Source organism: Chiloscyllium plagiosum, unplaced genomic scaffold, assembly GCF_037043375.1.
Source record: "Chiloscyllium plagiosum isolate Xiang-an unplaced genomic scaffold, Cpla_swu_hap1 HiC_scaffold_3, whole genome shotgun sequence".
In the NCBI taxonomy this organism is placed as follows: domain Eukaryota; kingdom Metazoa; phylum Chordata; class Chondrichthyes; order Orectolobiformes; family Hemiscylliidae; genus Chiloscyllium; species Chiloscyllium plagiosum.
The window spans coordinates 31,132,077-31,151,811 of NW_028270141.1; the positions used below are offsets into that span (position 1 = coordinate 31,132,077).

Here is a 19,735-nt window from a genome sequence, read left to right on the forward strand (position 1 = left end):
CAGACAGCAAAGGGGGAACTCTCTTTCACAAAGCAAAAGCTATTTGAGCATGGCGATGGATCAGGCAAACACTTGGCAAATCTGGGCAAGAAAAAAAAGTGCCCCCCAATCCATTACATCAATCAGAGAAGGCATTGGTATTCCTACATGTGACTATAAAAAGATCAATGCAGCATTTCAGAGATTTTACTCTGAACTATACCAGTCGGAATGCTGTGAGGACAGGTGGGCTAAGATGGAGTCTTTAAGAACCTGGACATTTCAGGTTTGACCTCAGAACAGGGGTGTCTTCTTAATGCCCACTTGACAGTGCAAGAGATACTGGAGGCAATAAAACAGCTCCAAAGTGGGAAGGCGCCTGACCCTGATTGTCTCCCAAGTGAATTCCATAAAGAATCTATAAATATATTGTCAGGGCCGGTGTTGGACATGTACAACTATTCGTATGGTCATGACTGCCTCCTGCCATCCCAGAGAGAGGCTAACATCTCTCTCATTCTCAAGAGAAGACCCCGGGATCCCGGCCAGGGATGATGTACCCTGGATTCAAACTTTGGACAACTAGGGGAGTCTCCTGTTTAAGGGGAAGATTATGATGTCCTTGAACCAAAGGAGCTGCAAGTATGGATTGCCTAGCAGAGACCATTTTCGTTCTTTCAGGTTAGGGACTTTATCCAAAAAAAGTCTAGGCTTTTGACCAACCCCTGTCGGTCTGACACAGAGAAAAGAGTGCTTCATGCCACAAGCACTCTCTCCATTAGTGTACTCTACCACCTACTGGGGTGCATTGAATCGAATGATATTGAGTGACTACGTGAAGTCTGGGAGCAAGAGTTGGGAGTGGAGATCCCCTCAGAGACATGGGAGGCCATTTGGGAGAACGTGAGAAAGATCTCGATCTGTAACAGAACACATGCCATGCAATTAAAAGGTTCTTCATAGGATTCAATTGGTTCCAGATTGTCTTGCGAAATTCAAAAATGGTGCATCACCAATGTGTCCCAAGTGCAAAATAAGCATAGGTACTAGCAGGTTTTGAGAAGATTTGTAGTTCAGGTTGATGTTCTGCATTAAGTTTGCTTGCTGAGCTTGAAGGTTTGTTTTCAGACATTTCATAACCATATTAGGTAACATCATCAGCGAGCCTCTGGTGAAGCACTGGTGTTCTGACCCACTTTCTGTTTGGGTTTAGGTTTTCTTGAGTTGGTGATGTCATTTCCTGTTCTTTTTCTCAGAGTGTGGTAGATGGGGTCCAAGTCAATGCGTTTGTTAATAAAGTTCTGGTTGGAATGCCATGCTTCTAGGAATTCTTGTGCGTGTCTCTGACCACCACACACCAGAGGCTCACTGATGATGTTACCTAGTATGGTGATGAAATGTCGGAAAATGAACCTTCCAGCTCAGCGAGCAAACTTACATCCAAGCATAGGTACTCTCTCTCATTGTTTGTGGTCATGCCACAAGCTCCATAGTACTGGAGCACTGTGGCAGGAGTAAAAGAGAGGGTCCTGGAGACTGAAGTTAAGGTAATCCTGGTCTCTTTCCTCTTGAGTTTGCCGAATTTATCTTCCTTAGATGCACCTGAGAAAAGGCCATTTAATATTCTCACTTATTGTGCGAAGAAAAACATTCTGATCAGCTGGGTACCTGAGAACCCTCCGGTCCTGTTGGGGTGGTGCAAGTTAATTATGGAACACATCCTTTTGGATTGCCTCACAAACATGGTGCACTATAAAACAGAACTTTTTTATAAGACATGGCAGCCCTTTTTGAATTACCTGGAAGCAGATTTGTCTGCCATTTTAATTAGGGCCTTTGTTTAGCCATGATGATTAGGTTTAGTGAGCCTTGTGTCCTGAGAGGAAGAATAAATATGGGTGCAATCATTAATGCTCCCAAAGGTGTGGTTGTGCTGAGTGGTGTTATTTACTTACTTATTTATTGATTTGTAGTGAGTATATGTTTTGATTTGTTTTGTAGAGTAGGGTAATTATTAGTTCAATGTAATTGTTGTTATAATTTTAGATAGTTATATTTTTATAATTTTGTAAAGAAAACATTTCTCAAAAATATTTTAAAAAGAAGACTGTGTCACAATTTTACCCAGTAGTAGATTGCTCAAAAGGTAAAAAGAAAATGTCTGCAGTTTGGGATATTATCTGCACGGGGTGGTGTGCTGGTGAAAAGGGGGTCATCACTCCCTTGTTAACTTTGTAGTCACAAAAGGACTCAGTCTGGTTAGTGTGAAGTTTGACACTTTTAGGTGTTACATTTCATCTGTCCTTCACAGAATTCTTGCTAACTAATCTCTGAATTTACACTTAGTCCTTTCATCTCTGTTGCCATCTTCTTTAAGAACAAACGACACTTTTAGTATGAATGACTAAGATGATTCAAGTACAGTGTATTAGTGTTTTCACCCATGGTTGTGATAGGCTGCAGTGCTGCTGTTTATGGAACGGTGCTGCATGAAAATTGGATGTCATGTTTTGTACATTACTACAAAGTCAGTAGGGAGCTACCAAGGATCCTTAACACGGTGGAAATCCAAAACAAGAATAAAAATTACTGGAGAAACTCTGGAGGAAGCTCACTGGATCCAAAATGTCAACTCTGCTCTCACTCCACAATGCTGCCAGACTTGTTGAGTTTCTGCAGTAAATTTGTTTTTGAACAGTATATGGGAGTTCTTTCTACTCCATGTTCGAAAATTTTTCAATCTGTGTCTTAAGTGAATAACCTCTTGTTTATTTTAATTTCTGTACTTAATAACCTTTTGTTTTATGGTTTAAACAAGTATTTCAACATTGCATGCAAACATTTTAGGAAAAGATTACTTTGGTCACAAAAATAATAAAGATATGAACCATCATCTAGGTTCATAATACCAAAAAGCAGAACAGGCATATTATAGACAGAGGGAAGCAATCCTGCAGTCCTGTCACAGCTAACTCTAAGTTATTGTGGCTAACCAAATGACTAATTGGAAGAGGCTGCTGCAAAATATGTCAGTGTAAGGAGAAGAGTGAAGCATTTGCTACCATATTTAAACAGAACAGTTAAGTGGATGATGCATCTTGGCTTTCTGCTGAGCACCAGCAAAGGTGCCAGTCTTCAGACAAATTGATTCACTTGTGATTTCAGAAAATGGCTGAGGATACTGGATACAATGAAAGTTACGGACTCTGGCAACATGGCCACTTAAGTACAGAAAACTTGCACTCCAAAATTAGGTGTCTTTTTTGACCTTAGCTAAGATATTCAAGTATCTCACACATGTAACTCTGCTATGTGGAAAGTTTACCCAGGCAATGATAACCTTTAACCTGGAAATAGTTTAATAGGAAAATGTGTAATTTTGTGAAAATATCAAAGGTAATTTCTAATTATTTTTAAAAAGTGCATTATGTCCCGTACGGGCATATCATTTTCTTTACTTCAAATTAATTTTATGATTTTCAAAAACTGAACTAGAAAAGATTAGACTTAGCTAGAAAATCTCAAGCAATAATTACTAGCGCAAGTGAATATTGAACCAAGAGAGATGAAAGCAGCTAGGGACAATGTGACTTCATCTAGTCGTACCTAGAATATCCTTAGCCCAGAGGCAAACTTCAAATTCCTAACATTCCCAAAATTTTCACCGCATTTGAAAAACATTGGCACTCAGATGAAATGGCCATTAGAGTCCTGAACTCTAGTAATTCAAGTTCAGCAAGTCAAAAATGTCCACGTGGTTCATTCCAAACCACCTACCAAGAGTTCTGCCAGCTCTGAGCAAACAAAGCTGCTGTTCTAAGGGGAAGAGTAGTCCTGGAAACCTCTAACTTTCTTTTAATTGGTGCAGTCAGGATTTTGAATCAACATTCATTGGTCAAGTTCTCGAATTCAGAGGGTGAAGAGAAACGTTATTGTGAGAAGAGTTAAGAAACTGCCTCATATACATCCTTGAAACTTATATGAAAGAAATGAGCTTAATAGTTAAGAGCCACAGCCAACATGGATGAGGACTATGCATTAAAACAGACTTAAAACTGAAACAAATTTGTATTTAGTAACTTCTACCTTCATGCAAGAAATGAGGAGGTAGATTACAAGGACTTGAGCGAACATAGAAGACAGGGTAGATGAATCCCAGATTTTATAAATAGTGTTAAAAAGGTAGACCGCATGTGTGCGCATTACATATGGAAGTGTCTGATCCTAAGATACCAAAGCCAGGCTGAAGGGAGTGAGCATAGGACAGAATACCCATCAGGAATTCTTGCACAAAAGGACAAGAAATCCTTTTGTACTAGAAGCTCCAAGAGGATAATAGCAATCCTTGAGACACGATGTGCTTCAAAAACTGATGGTAACTAAGGTTACTGACAAGCCATATAAAAGCAGAGGAAACACCATTGTCAATCAGTCATATGAATCATAGAATCCCTATAGCATGCAAACAGGCCCTTGGGCCCAACAAGTCTACAATGACCCTCTGAAGAGTAACCCACCCAGATCCATTCCCCTACACTTACCCATGCCTAATGCACTTAACGGACACATCCCTGGACATCTGCCTGCTGATCTAGGCACTGCTTCAATTTTTCAATTCTCATCATGGTATCTCCATGACCTGATCACATTTCATTGCCTGTATTATCTTCCAGCGTCACAATCCCTAGGATCTCTGCTATCCTCCACATCTGGCCTTTTTCAAAGCCCTAACTTTATTCATTCAACCACAGCTTCAGCTGTCATATCTCTCAAATTCCATTCTTAAACTGCTCCACCTCTCTGGCTTCCTTTAAGATACTCCTGATAATTAAGTCTTTGACAAAGTCTTTGTTCACTTGTCATAGAATTCATAGCATCCCTACAAGTCCACACAGACTCTCCAAAGAGTAACCCACCCAGACCCATTCCCTTATATTTACCCCTGACTAATGCACCTAACTTAAACACTAAATACTACGGCCAATTCACCTAAGCTGCATATCTTTGGAGTATAGGAGGAAACTGGAGCACCCGGAAGAAACGCATGTAGACGCAGGGAGAATGTCTGTGTGGAGTTTGCACAGTCGCCAAAGGCTGGAATCGAACCCACATTCCTGTCACCATGAGGCAGCAATGCTAACGCTCAGCCACTGTGTCACCCCAGTGTTTGTTGGAAGGGCTACACGCATGCTTAAGGATTCAACAAAGACAAAAAAATCACCACACTAAGCTGGTCATCAGTACAGAAATAGTGTGATTTTTTCCAATCTGACAAATATAAGGGGGTAAATCTATTGAAGTATGACTTAGCAGGATACCAGCTACTGTGTCTAGAGGGTCAAAAGCAGTCCATGGAGACTAGGGAAACAGAAGTGAACAGCAAAATTCTAATGAGCAGAAGAAAGTTGACTGTCTAAAAAATCCCACAGGAGTGAAAGGGCAAATGAAACGAAAGTCAGACGACTTTACATAAGTCAGGAGAAAGTCTATGAGGTAAAAGGGTTCATGATACAACACTAACAGGCTAGGGGCCATAAACAGGTCATTAAAGATGATAGAGGCCAGGGCAAAGCCCATAGAATTTAAAAGGAACAAGGGGTGAACCAAAGGTCTAGCTGGCAAACACTTGCTGTTAGGATTTAAATAGAGACAGAGAAAGTTCCCAAGCCAGCAGACAGAGGGGACAATACCTCATCCAGTTGAAGCACCATAGGACAGAAGCTGGCTACTTACCTGTGAATATAGGTAAAATGGGGGACAATCTCATCCCAAGGTAAATGAAAATGAGAGGTCGATAACCTCAAAAGCTGAAATGCAATTGCTGAAGTCACAAAGAAAGCAGTCCATGCCTATATGCAAGAGGACCTGGATAGCATTCAGGCTTTGACTAACTAAAAAGGCACAAGTCACAAGTGTGATGGAATACTTTGCACTTGCCTGCATGAGTGCAGTTACACCAACACTTGGCTTGCATCCAATCCATTACTTTAATATTAATCCCCTTCACCTGCACAAGGCAGCAGTGTGTACCAGTTACAAGATGCACTGCAAAAACTTGCAAAGGCTTATTAGACAGTAATTTCCAACCATGCAACCACTAGCACTTAAAAAGACAAGAGGAGCAGAAGCACAAAAACTTACAAGTTCCTTTATAAATCCCTCATCCTTCTGACTCAGAACGATATTAGTCTTCATGGCCACTGGTCAAAATCCTGAAACTCTTCCAAACTAGATTGTGTGCAAATGAACTGCAGCAGTTGAAGGTTGACAGTTCTGTACAATTTTCTCAATGACTTTTAGTTATGAGCAATAAAACCAGTGCTTTCAGCAATATTCAATTCCCAAGAACAAATAAAAATTACACTGCAAGACTAAAATGTTTTGGGAAAGGTATTACATAAACAAACTTTTGTTTAAAAAGCTGAAAATGATTATTACTATTTATTTCTCATCCTTTCTTGAACAGTTGAACAATGGGCTATAAAACAATACATTCCCTGGCTTTATAAAGAGTAACTTGGGCCATTATCTACATAATGTGAATTAATGTACCATATGCAGCACAAAATCTGTTAACACAGTGAGAGGTGAGAGGTGAAAAGTTTAAGGGGGATACACGCGGCAAGTACTTTAAACAGAGGGTGGTAGGTGTGTGGAATGCGTTGCCAGCAGAGGTGGTAGAGGCAAGCACAGTAGATTCGTTTAAGATGCATCTGGACAGATGCACGAGTAGGTGGGGAGCAGAGGGACACACATGCTTAGAAATTGGGTGACAGGGTTAGACAGTAGATTTGGATCGGCTCAGGTTTGGAGGGCCGAAGGGCCTGTTCCTGGGCTGTAAAATTTTCTTTATTCTTGACTCTAGAAGAGATATGCAATTCTTTACAAGTGCATATCTCATGTTCTCAGAGTGTTAACACAGTGGATCAGCGCAATGTTAATACTCTTGAGAACATGATACATTTGCTTATATTGAATGTATGAGAGTGAAAAATGAAAGTTTAGAAGCATCCTGAATCTCAGCTCAAACTAAACAGAAGTCAATAGAAGTCAAAATGATTACTGGAGATCCAAACAGATACTTACAACCTGTGTCACAGCACAAGGCACATTGTGAAGAATGTAAGCTCAGACACCACAATTGATGTGAACAAATCTAAACTGTGCAGGTCACTGTTCCCACAGCAATAATCCCAGGATCATTTATTCAAATGTTGTACAGCTTCTTAGGTTCATCACATCTTGAAATCATAGATGTACAATCACATGATTGACACACAGTCAAACCCCAAAGACAGCTCCTCTCTCATTTATCTAGCTGATCAATCAGATCCTTCGAACCATCTCTAATATTATTTTAGATTGATTCAGTCACAACCAATGACACCCTCCAACACTGCGCCTTGTACAGCTTCTGTCGTAATCTAGCTAAATTGACTTGGGAATCTTTAGCATATTAATTTCTTAAGGCTCCCATAAAACATATTATAAATGTGCACACCAAATCTTTCAATAACCTTGATGTCTCTACTATCTTCCAAAGTTAAGGGTGCGCACTTGAGGTGAAGATGAAAGAGACTAGGCAGCACCAGATCGCGAGAAATCACACTGTCACTAAACCAAAATCATGTGATGCCTCCTTCCCCACATTTCCTCTTTTCCATCAATGCCAAATCTGGTCACACTGTACTCTCCAACTTATTGACCTTCTCCTGCATCCAGTTGTATGTCAAGTGCCATTTATCCAAAACACCTCAAATGTTCTTAAGCATGCCGTTGCAATAATGATCACGGTCAGAGAATCCTGACTTTACATGGCATTGAAAGAGAGCGGTCAAAGATTCAGTGATCAGCATAACAATTGCAGAGACTAAAGTGTCAGAGGATTTTGAGCAATTTAATGCCCCAAAACAATTTCAAAAGTATATAAAATTTAATGTAAAATTCAGTGGCATATTAGAGTCTGTAAACCAAAAAAATGAAAGAAGCATAAGAGTACAATGATCACTATTATACCAGCAGTGTACATGTATGAAAACATAAGCAAAGGGAAAATTATGAGCATTTACAAAATGCAGAGGGGATTGGAGAATTGGGGGTGTAGGGGAGCAGTAAGGAAGAGAGAGAACCAAAAAGTATAGAAATCAAAAACTTTGCAGTTTTGATCACTTCATGGGGTGGAGGATAGGGGGGATGGCAGCATAATTTCATTGGAAGCACTTTATTGAAGCTTTATTCACCTGATTCCTAGGATGAAGGGATTATCTTATGAGGAAATATGAAGCAGGTTGGACCTATCACATTGAAATTTAAAAGACTGAGAGGTTGTCTTGTCACATGAGGCTGGATTGGGTAGATGCTGACAGCATGCTTCCTTTTGTTGGGACACATAGAACAAGGGCAAAGTTTTGAAACTCAGACTCTCCCATTGCGGATAGAATGAGGAGAAACTTATTTTCTGAGGGCCATCAGAATTTGAAATGTTCTTCAGTAGGGCACAGTGGAGACCAGGTTAAAGCCGAGTTAGACAAGGAAATCAATGGTTATTCAGTGACCCTGGAAGGAAAGTAGAGGTAAGTCCAAATCTGATTAGCCATGGTCGTACTGAGTAGTGGAGCAATCGCGAGGGATTGCCAGCTCCTATTTCTTCTAATTTTTGTAAGACACAGTAGCAGAATTTGTCCAAATGTCATGTTTCCAATAACATACCTTGATTTTAAAATAATTTTATTTCCATATAACACACTGTACCACATTTGCAAATCTTTGCTAAGATATAAAACTGCACATAGTCTTGAATATGACATTTCAATAACAAAATGAATTAAATTTAAATTATTTTTGGCATCTGATTGAAATGTTGTTATTTTCCTGTCACTATCTTTCTATTTCTACAAGTTAATGGGCTCAGCTTTTATTGTGCTGTGGGTTGGCATCAGTTTAAAAGCCACCCTCATGTAATTTGGACTTCCTTTCATTTCCCCACTAATCTAAAGACAAGAGATTTTGTAGTCAATCTCAAGCAAGTTAGTCCTCATGACAAACAGATGACAGACATTCCACACACATATGCCTGCTTGCTTCTAAATTCTTGCTAACCAACCTTTTTATAGCATTAAGACAGATGTTATTGAACTTGTCAGCTGGATAACTCTACACAAAAAGGTTACTGAGACATATTGCTGCAAATTGGCCCTTTTCATAAGGATACAAGCAAGTTATTGAATGGTTAATAAAACTCAACATTTTCACCTAAAATTTGCAGGCCTTAGTTGAGTGCTTCATACTAAGTTGTTAATGTTCCAAACTTTGGGATAAGATTGTTGACCAAAAATTGGATAGTCTTTGACCATTCTTCGCAATCTCAGTGTCATGTCCAAATTCAATATAACATTATTTATCATATATTGTGTGTGAATATTTTGTATAAAAATTTGGAAAAAGAAAAAATTCACAATATCATATGGTAGCAATTACAGTAAAGTCATTTTCCGTCAATATTACTTTAGTTTTCAAAGAAGCGACCTAATCCAACAATTTCAGTTCTGATCTAGTTTTCCTGAAAAGTTAATCACTAATAATGAGATAAATTTTTGAGAAACAGGAGATCCTTAGGTGGGTCTTTCCAGTACTCTGAATGGGTACATCGAATGTGCTGTGCAGCTCCGAACCATATGGAAATACTTTTCCTTTATTAATTCAGGAAAGGTCGGCTCTGCTGGCTGGATCAGCACTTACTGCCTATTCTAGCTGCTCTTGAGATAGAAGCAAGTACCTTCTTGAGCCATGCAATCCATTTTGTGTCGGTACATCCAAGGTGTTGTTCGAGTTACAGAATTTTGACCCAGTGACAGTGAAGGAACAGTAATATGTTTCCAAGTCAGGAGGGTGAATAGCCTGGAGAGAAACTTCAGTTGTGCTCTTATGCATCAACTGTCCTTGTCTTTCGAGAGGAGTGGGATCATGACTTTGGAAGGCACTATCTAAGAAGTCTTGGAGATTTTCTGCAGTGCATCTTGAAGATGATGCACACCAATGCTATTGAATGGTGCCAATCAAGTAGGCGGCTTTATCTTGGATGGTGTCAAGCTTCCCGAGTGTTATTGGAACTGCATTCATCCAGACAAGTGGGGAGCATTCCACCACACTTTTGACTTAGGAGCAAATTACTGTAGATGCAGGAATCTGTATTGAAAACAACATATGCTGGAGATTACAGTAAGTCAGACAGCATCTACAGAGAGAGCAAGCAAACGTTGAGTCTAAATGGCTCTTCAAAGCTGTAGTAGTGTGGAGGGGACAGCGTTTATGCTATAGTCTGGGGAGATATTAGTGAGTGTAGATTGCTGGTGGAGAAAAGATGCTAATAGCTCAGATAAAGTGATCGGAATGCGAAAAAGGCAGAACAATGATATGTCTACTGTAGACTTGAAAGGACAGACAGTCCCCCTGGGATTGGGGGAATGGGGGTGTGCACACACAGAGAGAAGATATGATAACAAGCTACGGAATAAATGGTTCACAATTTGATGGCGCTGAACTGAATATTAAGTCCATAAGGCTGTAAAGTGCAGAGTCTGAAGATGAGACGTCATTCCTCCAGCTTGCGGGATGATTCACTGGAACACTGTAGCATGCTGAGGAGAGAGATGTGGGCATATGAGCAGGACGCGGTGTTAAAATTACTGGCTTTGAGTGGGTCAGAGTCATGTTTATGTACAGACCGGAGCTGTCCCTAGGCTAGTACATAAAAAGTTGCCCATAAGTCAACACTAATCATGCACGATATATCAAAAGAGTTAACGAAATAGATATTAAGAAAGCTGAACTCAGTGAAGTATAGAACAGCCCAAATTCTGCTATCAGAAAACTGCTAGAGTCAACATTTAAGAACAATGTCACTGGACACATCAACCATTTTCAATTGATCAGATACAGTCAGCATGAATTTGCAATAAGGTCATTGCTTATGAACCAGCGTATATACTGATGTAGTAAACAGGGTATTCGGTAATGCTGCTCATTACAGAAAAAAATTGGAAGCTTGTGTAATGAAAGGCAAAATAACTTGCTGAGAGAAGGGGCAGAAGACTTTGGATGATGCACAGATTAGTCAAATAGGCAAAACGTTACCTGCAAGGATCTGGGAGTGTCTTAACTACTCCCTATATACATTAATCACTTCGATGAGGGGAGAAAACTATATATCCAAATTTGCCATTAAAACAAGAAGTGGCATTGGAAGAAAGAAAGTGCAGAATTAGAGAGATGCACAGATTCAGCGCATCTAAAGGTTGAGCAAGAAATAAATTTCATTTGTTACGCTTCCTTACATCAAAGGATTACTCTCAGTTGCAGTTTTAACAATCAACAATGCTCTCTAATTTTCTTCATACTGGGTAATAACTCAACTTTCATTTGTTACATGCACAGTAGAAGTGGCATCCTGGTCCTTCACAAATGTTCGACATGCAGTTCAGCTGGTCTTCATGATTATAATGGTGCTGTAATGAGTGCAGATACCTTCGTGGAGGTTCCACTTGTGAGCTATTGATTGCTTCTTTACAGTTGAAGCTTGTGAAGCTATGTGGAATGATTAGAGTTTTAGTCCTGAATATTTGCCAACAGCTCTCTACCACAGCTGCAAGTATTTTTCTAGTTGCATTCTATTGAAAAAGAATTCTATACTTTTTCATGCTTTTTGGCATCTGCAAAATTTCAATGGTGTTTAAAGGTGAAGGATATCGTGTGGCCTTTCAGGTCAGGTACAGAGTAGACTGAGAACATAGCCCATTCAATTGAGGAAAACAAAACACTGATACATTTTTTGGTTTATTAGCAAAATGGAAACCCAGGGCTCTCAAAATCATGCATCTCCAAATCAAGTCACACACAAATTCACATTTGTAGAATTTCTGGTTGACCAATGCTAAGTGCACACTTTTCCCAAAGTATATAATCCAGGTGTCTAAATCTTGGAGTTGTGCACAAATTGATGAATTTAATATTCGCAATCCTCTAGTGTGCAGAGAAGAACTGTTGGAATTTCACCATCTCAAAAGACTGCAGTAATGATAAAGTTTTACCTTATCTGTTAATTCTTTTTAGTTTACTCAGTTACTTCAATGCAAGTCAGAAGAATCCAGGCACGCTGAAATGTTTAACACGTTTTAATTATTGCAGCCAACATCATCCCAAAACTTACCAAAGAGCATATTTACAGTTGGTCACTTGAAAATTAACAAGACATTGCTCGGTAGACTCCAGGTGATAGGAGGGCCTTCAAAGTCAGTGACACTTTGGATGCCTGAGTCTACATTTACTAATACAGGATATACAGTTTCTGTTGGCTTCTCAACTATGTGAACAACTCCTATGATACAAGCTCAATTGTTACATTTACAGATGAATTTTCATTAACCCAGTTAAATTCCTTGATTTACTTAGCAATACAATTAATGCCACTGCTTGAAGGCCACCACTGATTCAAATCAAGAGTTTAACACAAGTAAAACTGACGGATACTTAAATATAATGGAGTTGTTGTTTCAAATTTTTACTTTAAAATTGGTATAAAAGATTTAAAGTCAGAGTTGTACAGCAGGGAAACCTTCAGTTTCAACTCGTCCATGACGACCATTTATCCTAAGTTAATCTTGTCCCACTTGCCACCATTTCACCCATATCCCTGTAAATCCTTCCTATTCATATACCCATCCAGGTGCCTTTTAAATGTTGTAATTGTACCACCCTCCACCACTTCTTCTGGCTGCTCATTCCATGAATGCATCATCCTCTGCATGAAAACGTTGCCTCGTAGGCCGCTATTAAATCTTTCCCCTCTCATCTTAAACCTATGCCCTGTAATTTTAGAATCCCCTACCCTGAGAAAATGACTTTGGCTATTGACCCTATCCATGCCCCTCATGATTTTATAAACCTCGACAAGGTCACCACTTAGCCTCCAAAATTACAGGGGAAAAATGTTCCAGCCGACTCAGACTCTTCCTATAGCTCAAACACTCCAACACTGGCAACATCCTTGTAAAGTTGCAAAGATTGTTACAATCCAAGTATAAAAACTACACATGTTCAACCCACAATCAGCAGAAACATGGGTTAACTTGAGACCATTGCAATAACAAATGAAACATACTGCAAAACTTATTGCACTGTTGAAGAATTATTATAATATTGTTTTAAGTTCCCATTTAGATTATGACACATTTTGCAAGATATAAAGAGGTCGTGAAGCAATGCATTTGAAAATTGTCTATACACAAAGATTCAATGACATTTTGGTGGACACGTACTAGCAACAAGAGGATCTAATCAACAGAAAATGCTGGCGCATTCTGAAAGATGCCCAGAGAGCGTTAGCCAATAGCAATAAAAAGTGAGCTCAGCATCAGTTTTAAAAGAACTATAACCCAAAAGGACAGGGAAAATCTTGTCCTGGCACTTATGCCAAACAAACATAATTGTTTGGAATCAAGATAAATGCGAGATACTAACCTTTTTAGTCTTCCCTTTGCATCCAATTGTAGTACGTGTTAGTTCAGTTGTATACTTATTATGACCTGGAAAAGAACAACCTCACTTAATTCAGACCTGTATAGAATCAAAGAATCCCTATAGTATGGAAACAGGCCCTTCGGCCCAACAAGTCCACACCACCCCTCCAAAGTATAACCCACCCAGACCCATTGCCTTACCATATTATCCGATATTTACCAGTGACTAATGCACCTAACCTATACATTTGTGAACATTATGGGCAATTTAGCATGGCCAATTCATGAAATTGCACACTTTTCGATTGTGGGAGGAAACTAGACCACCTGGAGGGAACCCACGCAGACACGGGGAGAATGTGAAAACTCCACACAGACAGTTGCCCGAGGCAGGAATTGAACCCTAGTCCAGAATTGAAACAGAGTCCCTGGCGCTGTAAGGCAGCAGTGCTAACCACTGAGTCCCTGTGCCATCCCACCACGTCCAATATGCAGTTATAAAAGCAAATTTAAACGTATATGGAAACTATATTTCAGACAGATCAAATTGTGTTTTATTTGCACAAATTACCACACCATACAGGGATTATGAATGAAGCCAGGAACTTTGAGGGTCAGGGCCATTTACACCTCTAAACAAAAGTAGATGTTTTCCAGTGTGGTAAAGAGGGTACAAAATACAGCTGGTAATGTGAAATAAAAACAAAAATGCTAGAAATGTGCAGCAGATCTGGCAGCATCTGAATTGACCTTTGGCTATGAAAGTCATAGATTTGAAACATCAACTGCTTCTCTCTCCACTGATGTTGTTAGATCAGTTGAGTACCTCCAGCTTTCTTTTTTTTTTAAATTATAGGTAGTCCCCAGGTTCCAAACAGGTTCCATTCTGGTGTCCATTTGCAAGTAGAGATGTACACAACTTAGAACATAATGTAGGACAATATAAAGTACTTGTTTTTAAAGTAGAGGAAATTTTCTTATGTTGGATCTTTTAAAAAACTACATCCTTGTATGGGACTGCATTGGCACATATGAATATTTATAAGTCTACATGTTCATAAATCAGTGACCCCTGTACTGCAAAATGGTTAAAGTTCTTTCACACATTGATAAAATGTTCTGTGACCTTTTTAAGTTCAAATCCATTCAAATTTCAATGCAAATTCAAAATTTATTGTTAAGATAGCCAATTTAATTTAGATGGAAAGGACCTTCAACAGCTTTATCAAAGATGAGTATATAACATCATTTCTTTACAAATAAATGAGGGATTGGAATCCAGCGGACCATCTTATGCTAAGACCTACAAACATGAAATGCTGATTTCCACTTTAGGTTTCACAGATGCCCTGCGTCACTGTTAGATGTGTCAAGGTTACTTTGAATTTTTCAGGTTGAAGGATGTCCATAATAGAAGCAATGCGACAGTTCACAGAAAAGGACAGGAGAAGAAAGAAAACATACAGCAAACAGAGGAAAAGACATTCAGTCGAGTGGGGGAATAAAGTGGTGAAGGCAATTAGAAGAAATTGAGAGAGAATGAGGGTAGAAAAGGAAAACAAAAGGAGAAAGAATGTTGTAAAATAATTCTAATGCAGCTTTGGTGGTCTGTAGTATGTGAAGAGAAATACTGAATATAGGGTGGGTTGCAGGGGACAGAGAGAGAGAGAGAGTGCGAGAGAGAGAGAGAGAGCGAGAGAGAGAGAAGAGCTTTGCAGCTAGCAAGTAGATTAAAGCAAATATACAGGCATAAAGATGAGTGGCACAGCACGAATCCAAGTCAAAGAGCAGCCACTTTATTTATAGCGCCCTTAAAGAGGAGAACATCTCAAATCATTTCACAGGAGTATTATAAAGCAAATTTGACATCCATTCAAATAATGTAACATTAGGATAGTCTGCCAAAAGTTTGGGAAAAGAACAAAGGTTTTCACGTATGCTCAAGTGACCAGATTTAGAGGAGTTAAGTAACTCAGGGGTTCTGAGACTAAAGGAAATTACAGTGATTGGGCGAATGGGGAAAAGACCTGGGATACCAATATTAAGATGACAATTCTAAAAGGTAGACGCTGCTCACATGAAGTTATGATTTGGAGATGCCGGTGTTGGACTGGGGTGTACAAAGTTAAAAATCTCACAACACCAGGTTATAGTCCAACAGGTTTAATTGGAAGCACACTAGCTTTAGGAGCGACGCTCCTTCATCAGGTGATAGTGGAGGGCTCGAGTGTAACACAGAATTTATAGCAAAAATTTACAGTGTGATGTAACTGAAATTATACATTGAAAAATTGATTGTCTGTTAAGCCTTTCAACTGTTAGAACACAGTGATAGTTTCACTTCTTGCATGTGTAAATCACAAAACCATTTTTTTTAAAACTTGCATTCTCGAATTACCTGTTAACAATGATGATAGCTAGACAATAGGTTGAAGGTGTTGGACCCGTGTTCTCTGTCAATGCCATGATGTTTAGATTGATTCTAATCTAAAAAGTGAGATAACAGAGTTTTACATAAATTCATGCAGTTTTTGAGCTCAGAGTTCTACATGAATGCATGCAGCTTTTGAGCAAAGTACAATGTAACTCTGCAAATACAAATTCACCCCACAAAATATATGTGTGCATGTGGGTCTTTGTCTGTCTGGGGTGGGGGTTGAGAGTGTGAGAAAGTGTGTGTGTGTGTGTAGTGAGTGCAGAGTGTCTTAAGTCTGTGAGGGGGTGCATGTGAGAGTGTGGGAGTTTGTGTCTATAAGGGTGTGTGTGGGTGTCTGTGTGCGCATCTGTGTCCGTGTGTATGTGAGTGTGTGTGTGTGTGTAGGAATATCTGTGTGTGTGTGTAATGCAATGGTGATCACCTGTAATGTGACATGAACCCAAGGTCCCGGTTGAGGCCCTCCGTATGGATACCGAACTGAGCGATCAGCCTCTGCTCGGCCACTTTTCTCTGCTGCCTGTCCCGAAGTCCACTTTAGAGGATAGTCACCCGGAGGTCCGAGGCTGAATGTCCTGGACCACTGAAGTGTTCCCCAATGTAACTTGCAGAGTTACATTGTACTTTGCTCAAAAATTGCATGCATTCATGTAAGAGTAATAAAAAGATGGGGTACTGGGCTAATGGATGGATACTTGGTAGTGTGGATGAGCAGAGGGATCTTGGTGTCCACGTACACAGATCTTTGAAAGTTGCCACCCAGGTAAATAGTGCGGTGAAGAAGGCATATGGCGTACTGGCTTTTATTGGTAGAGGAATTGAGTTCCGGAGTACTGAGGTCATGTTGCAGCTGTATAAGACTCTGGTGCGGCCGCATCTGGAGTATTGTGTGCAGTTTTGGTCGCCATACTATAGGAAGGATGTGGAGGCACTGGAACAGGTGCAGAGGAGGTTTACCAGGATGTTGCCTGGTATGGTAGAAAGATCGTATGAGGAAAGGCTGAGGCACTTGGGGTTGTTTTCATTGGAGAAAAGAAGGTTTAGGGGTGACTTGATAGAGGTGTACAAGATGATTAGGGGTTTAGATAGGGTCGACAGTGAGAATCTTTTTCCACGTATGGAGTCAGCTATTACAAGGGGGCATAGCTTTAAATTAAGGGGGGGTAGGTATAGGACAGATGTTAGGGGTAGGTTCTTTACTCAGCGAGTCGTGAGTTCATGGAATGCCCTGCCAGTAGCAGTGGTGGACTCACCCTCATTATGGGCATTTAAGCGGGCATTGGATAGGCATATGGAGGATAGTGGGCTAATGTAGGTTAGGTGGGCTTGGATCGGCGCAACATCGAGGGCCAAAGGGCCTGTACTGCGCTGTATTCCTCTATGTTCTATGTAACTCTCAGCTCAAAAACTGCATGAATTTATGTAAAACTCTGTTATCTCACTTTTTAGATTAGAATCAATCTAAACATCATGGCATAGACAGAGAACACAGGGGGCTAACATCTTCAACATATTGTCTAGCTATCACCATTGTTAACGGCTAACCAGAGAATGCAACTTTAAAAAAAGGTTTTGCGATTTACACATGAAAGAAGTGAAACTATCACTGTATTCTAACAGATGAAAGGCTTAACAGACAATCAATTTTTCAATGTATAATTTCAGTTACATCACACTGTAAATTTTTGCTATAAATTCTGTGTTACGATCGAGCCCTCCACTATTACCCGATGAAGGAGTGTCGCTCCGAAAGCTAGTGTGCTTCCAATTAAACCTGTTGGACAATAACCTGGTGTTGTGTGATCTTTAACTTTGTACATGAAGTTAATGCAGGACAACAAGCCAAGGACTGATAAGCAAGTGGGATTTGGCACAGATAAGGACAAGACAGCAGTATTTTGAATGACTTTTACTGAAAGTACAACATGACAGATCAGGCAAGAGTTTGCTGGGATACTCAATTCAAGCAGCAGGATAAGAATTTCAGCAGTAGATGAGCTGAAGCAGTGGCAAGTTGAACAATGTTACTTCTCAGATTTGCATTACAGTTAGCATTGCTATAAGGTGGTAGTTCCATTCTTGCGCAGTCCCAAGATTAAGAAAATCACGTAACAGCAGCACCATTTAAACTAATGGAGCTGGAATCGCGTTATAGCTAATACACATTTTAAAAGTTTGCACTTAGAAACAGTGCCTCCAGTTCGCCAAATGCATTACAACAAATTAGTATTAATGAAATGCACGTTATAGCAAAGCGATCTACAGATCGATTTCAGCCCATTAGTTTAAATGTGCAATTTTCTTATGACACGAGATCGTATGAGAACGGAACTATCATGCTATAGCAGAACCGACTATACCACATTGTTTAAGATTTGATGCATGGGTTACCTGTTAATTCAGTGAAGGGCTGTCAAGTATGCTTTTGTCATAATTAATTAAAAGACATTATATTGCTATTATAGCACCACCTACAGGTGTATTATCTTTCGATTGTTGTTAAATTTCGATTCATTGTTTTTAAATCTAAATTCGATTGGAGTTGGCAAATTCATTTCTACAAACTTTTACATCACCCAAACCCTCCCCGCCCCAGCCCAGTGGTACTTAAAACAAAAGAACAATTCCAAATATCTTTATCTTGCTCAAGGCTTGGAGTAGCACTAGTTAAAACTACTCTCTGCGTCGGTAATGCAGACATATAAGAGAAGTAAACAAGAAAATATGAAATACTGGATAGCTTACTGTGTTAAGAAAAGCTGACAGCAACTACTTATAAAACAAATTGGTTGCATTTCCAGTCTTTTTGATCGTGCAATTGAAACTTTGAATCATTGACTTTTAAACATCAGCTTCAAAAGAATACTTCAAGGAGTCACAGAGTCATAGAGATGTACAGCATAGAAACAGACCCTTCGGTCCAACCTGTCCATGCCGACCAGATATCCCAACCCAATCTAGTCCCACCTGCCAGCACCCGGCCCAAATCCCACCAAACCCTTCCTATTCATATACCCATCCAAATGCCTCAAATGTTGCAATTGTACCAGCCTCCACTACATCCTCTGGCAGCTCATTCCATATATGTACCACCCTCTGCATGAAAATGTTGCCCCTTAGGTCTCTTTTATCCATTAATTCTAAATTCAAAGCAGAGTATCAACCAAACAACGCTTCCTTTTTCAAAGCATTATTCAAACATCAGTCATCCACAAACATTGGTTTCTTGGTTCCTCCCCATTCTGAGGAATCTGTGATGCGCTTTGCATACCAAGCGCATCAGTTGTGTTTTAAGTTATAATTTACATGCACACAATTTTCCAAGTGGTTTTACTCAATTTATTAAATCGATATAGTGCAATCTTTCTACATTCCCAAGGCTGATCTCACACAATACAATAAGAGGGAGAAGAAACAGCACTGAATGCACCATCTCCAAGGTTTTCTCCAAATTAACCAATATAACTTTGAAATATATCAGCATTCCATCTTTATCAGGTCAACATCTTGGACCTTTCAAACCAACTAAAGTGTGGCTGTGTCTTCACCATATGGACAGCAGTGGCAGAAGTTTACAGTCGACTGCCAGCCCTCAGGGAATTTTGGGCTTTCCAATAAATGCTGTCATTGTTAGCTAAGCAAACAAATTAAAACCAAGGGCAAAAGGTAGCTGATAATGGAATGGACAGCAAAAGTTCAGTGTGAAGGAACAAAGGGCAAATGGGGCCGAGCAAAATATGGAAGATAAAACAGATTGCTCTTTACAATATATAAAATTACAACACTACTATAAGGTGAAACAAGTAAA

At 39.7% G+C, this 19,735-nt stretch overlaps 1 protein-coding gene across 2 annotated transcripts in view; it reads right to left on the reverse strand.

Moving 5' to 3' along the window:
* mcph1 (microcephalin 1) overlaps positions 1-19,735 on the reverse strand; it is a 330,444-nt gene that overhangs the window by 256,273 nt on the left and 54,436 nt on the right. For both annotated transcript variants that reach the window (XM_087978353.1, XM_043679276.2), the window contains exon 10: positions 13,495-13,559. In XM_087978353.1, the coding sequence (XP_087834479.1) occupies positions 13,495-13,559 (65 nt within the window). The remainder of the gene's footprint in view (positions 1-13,494; positions 13,560-19,735) is intronic.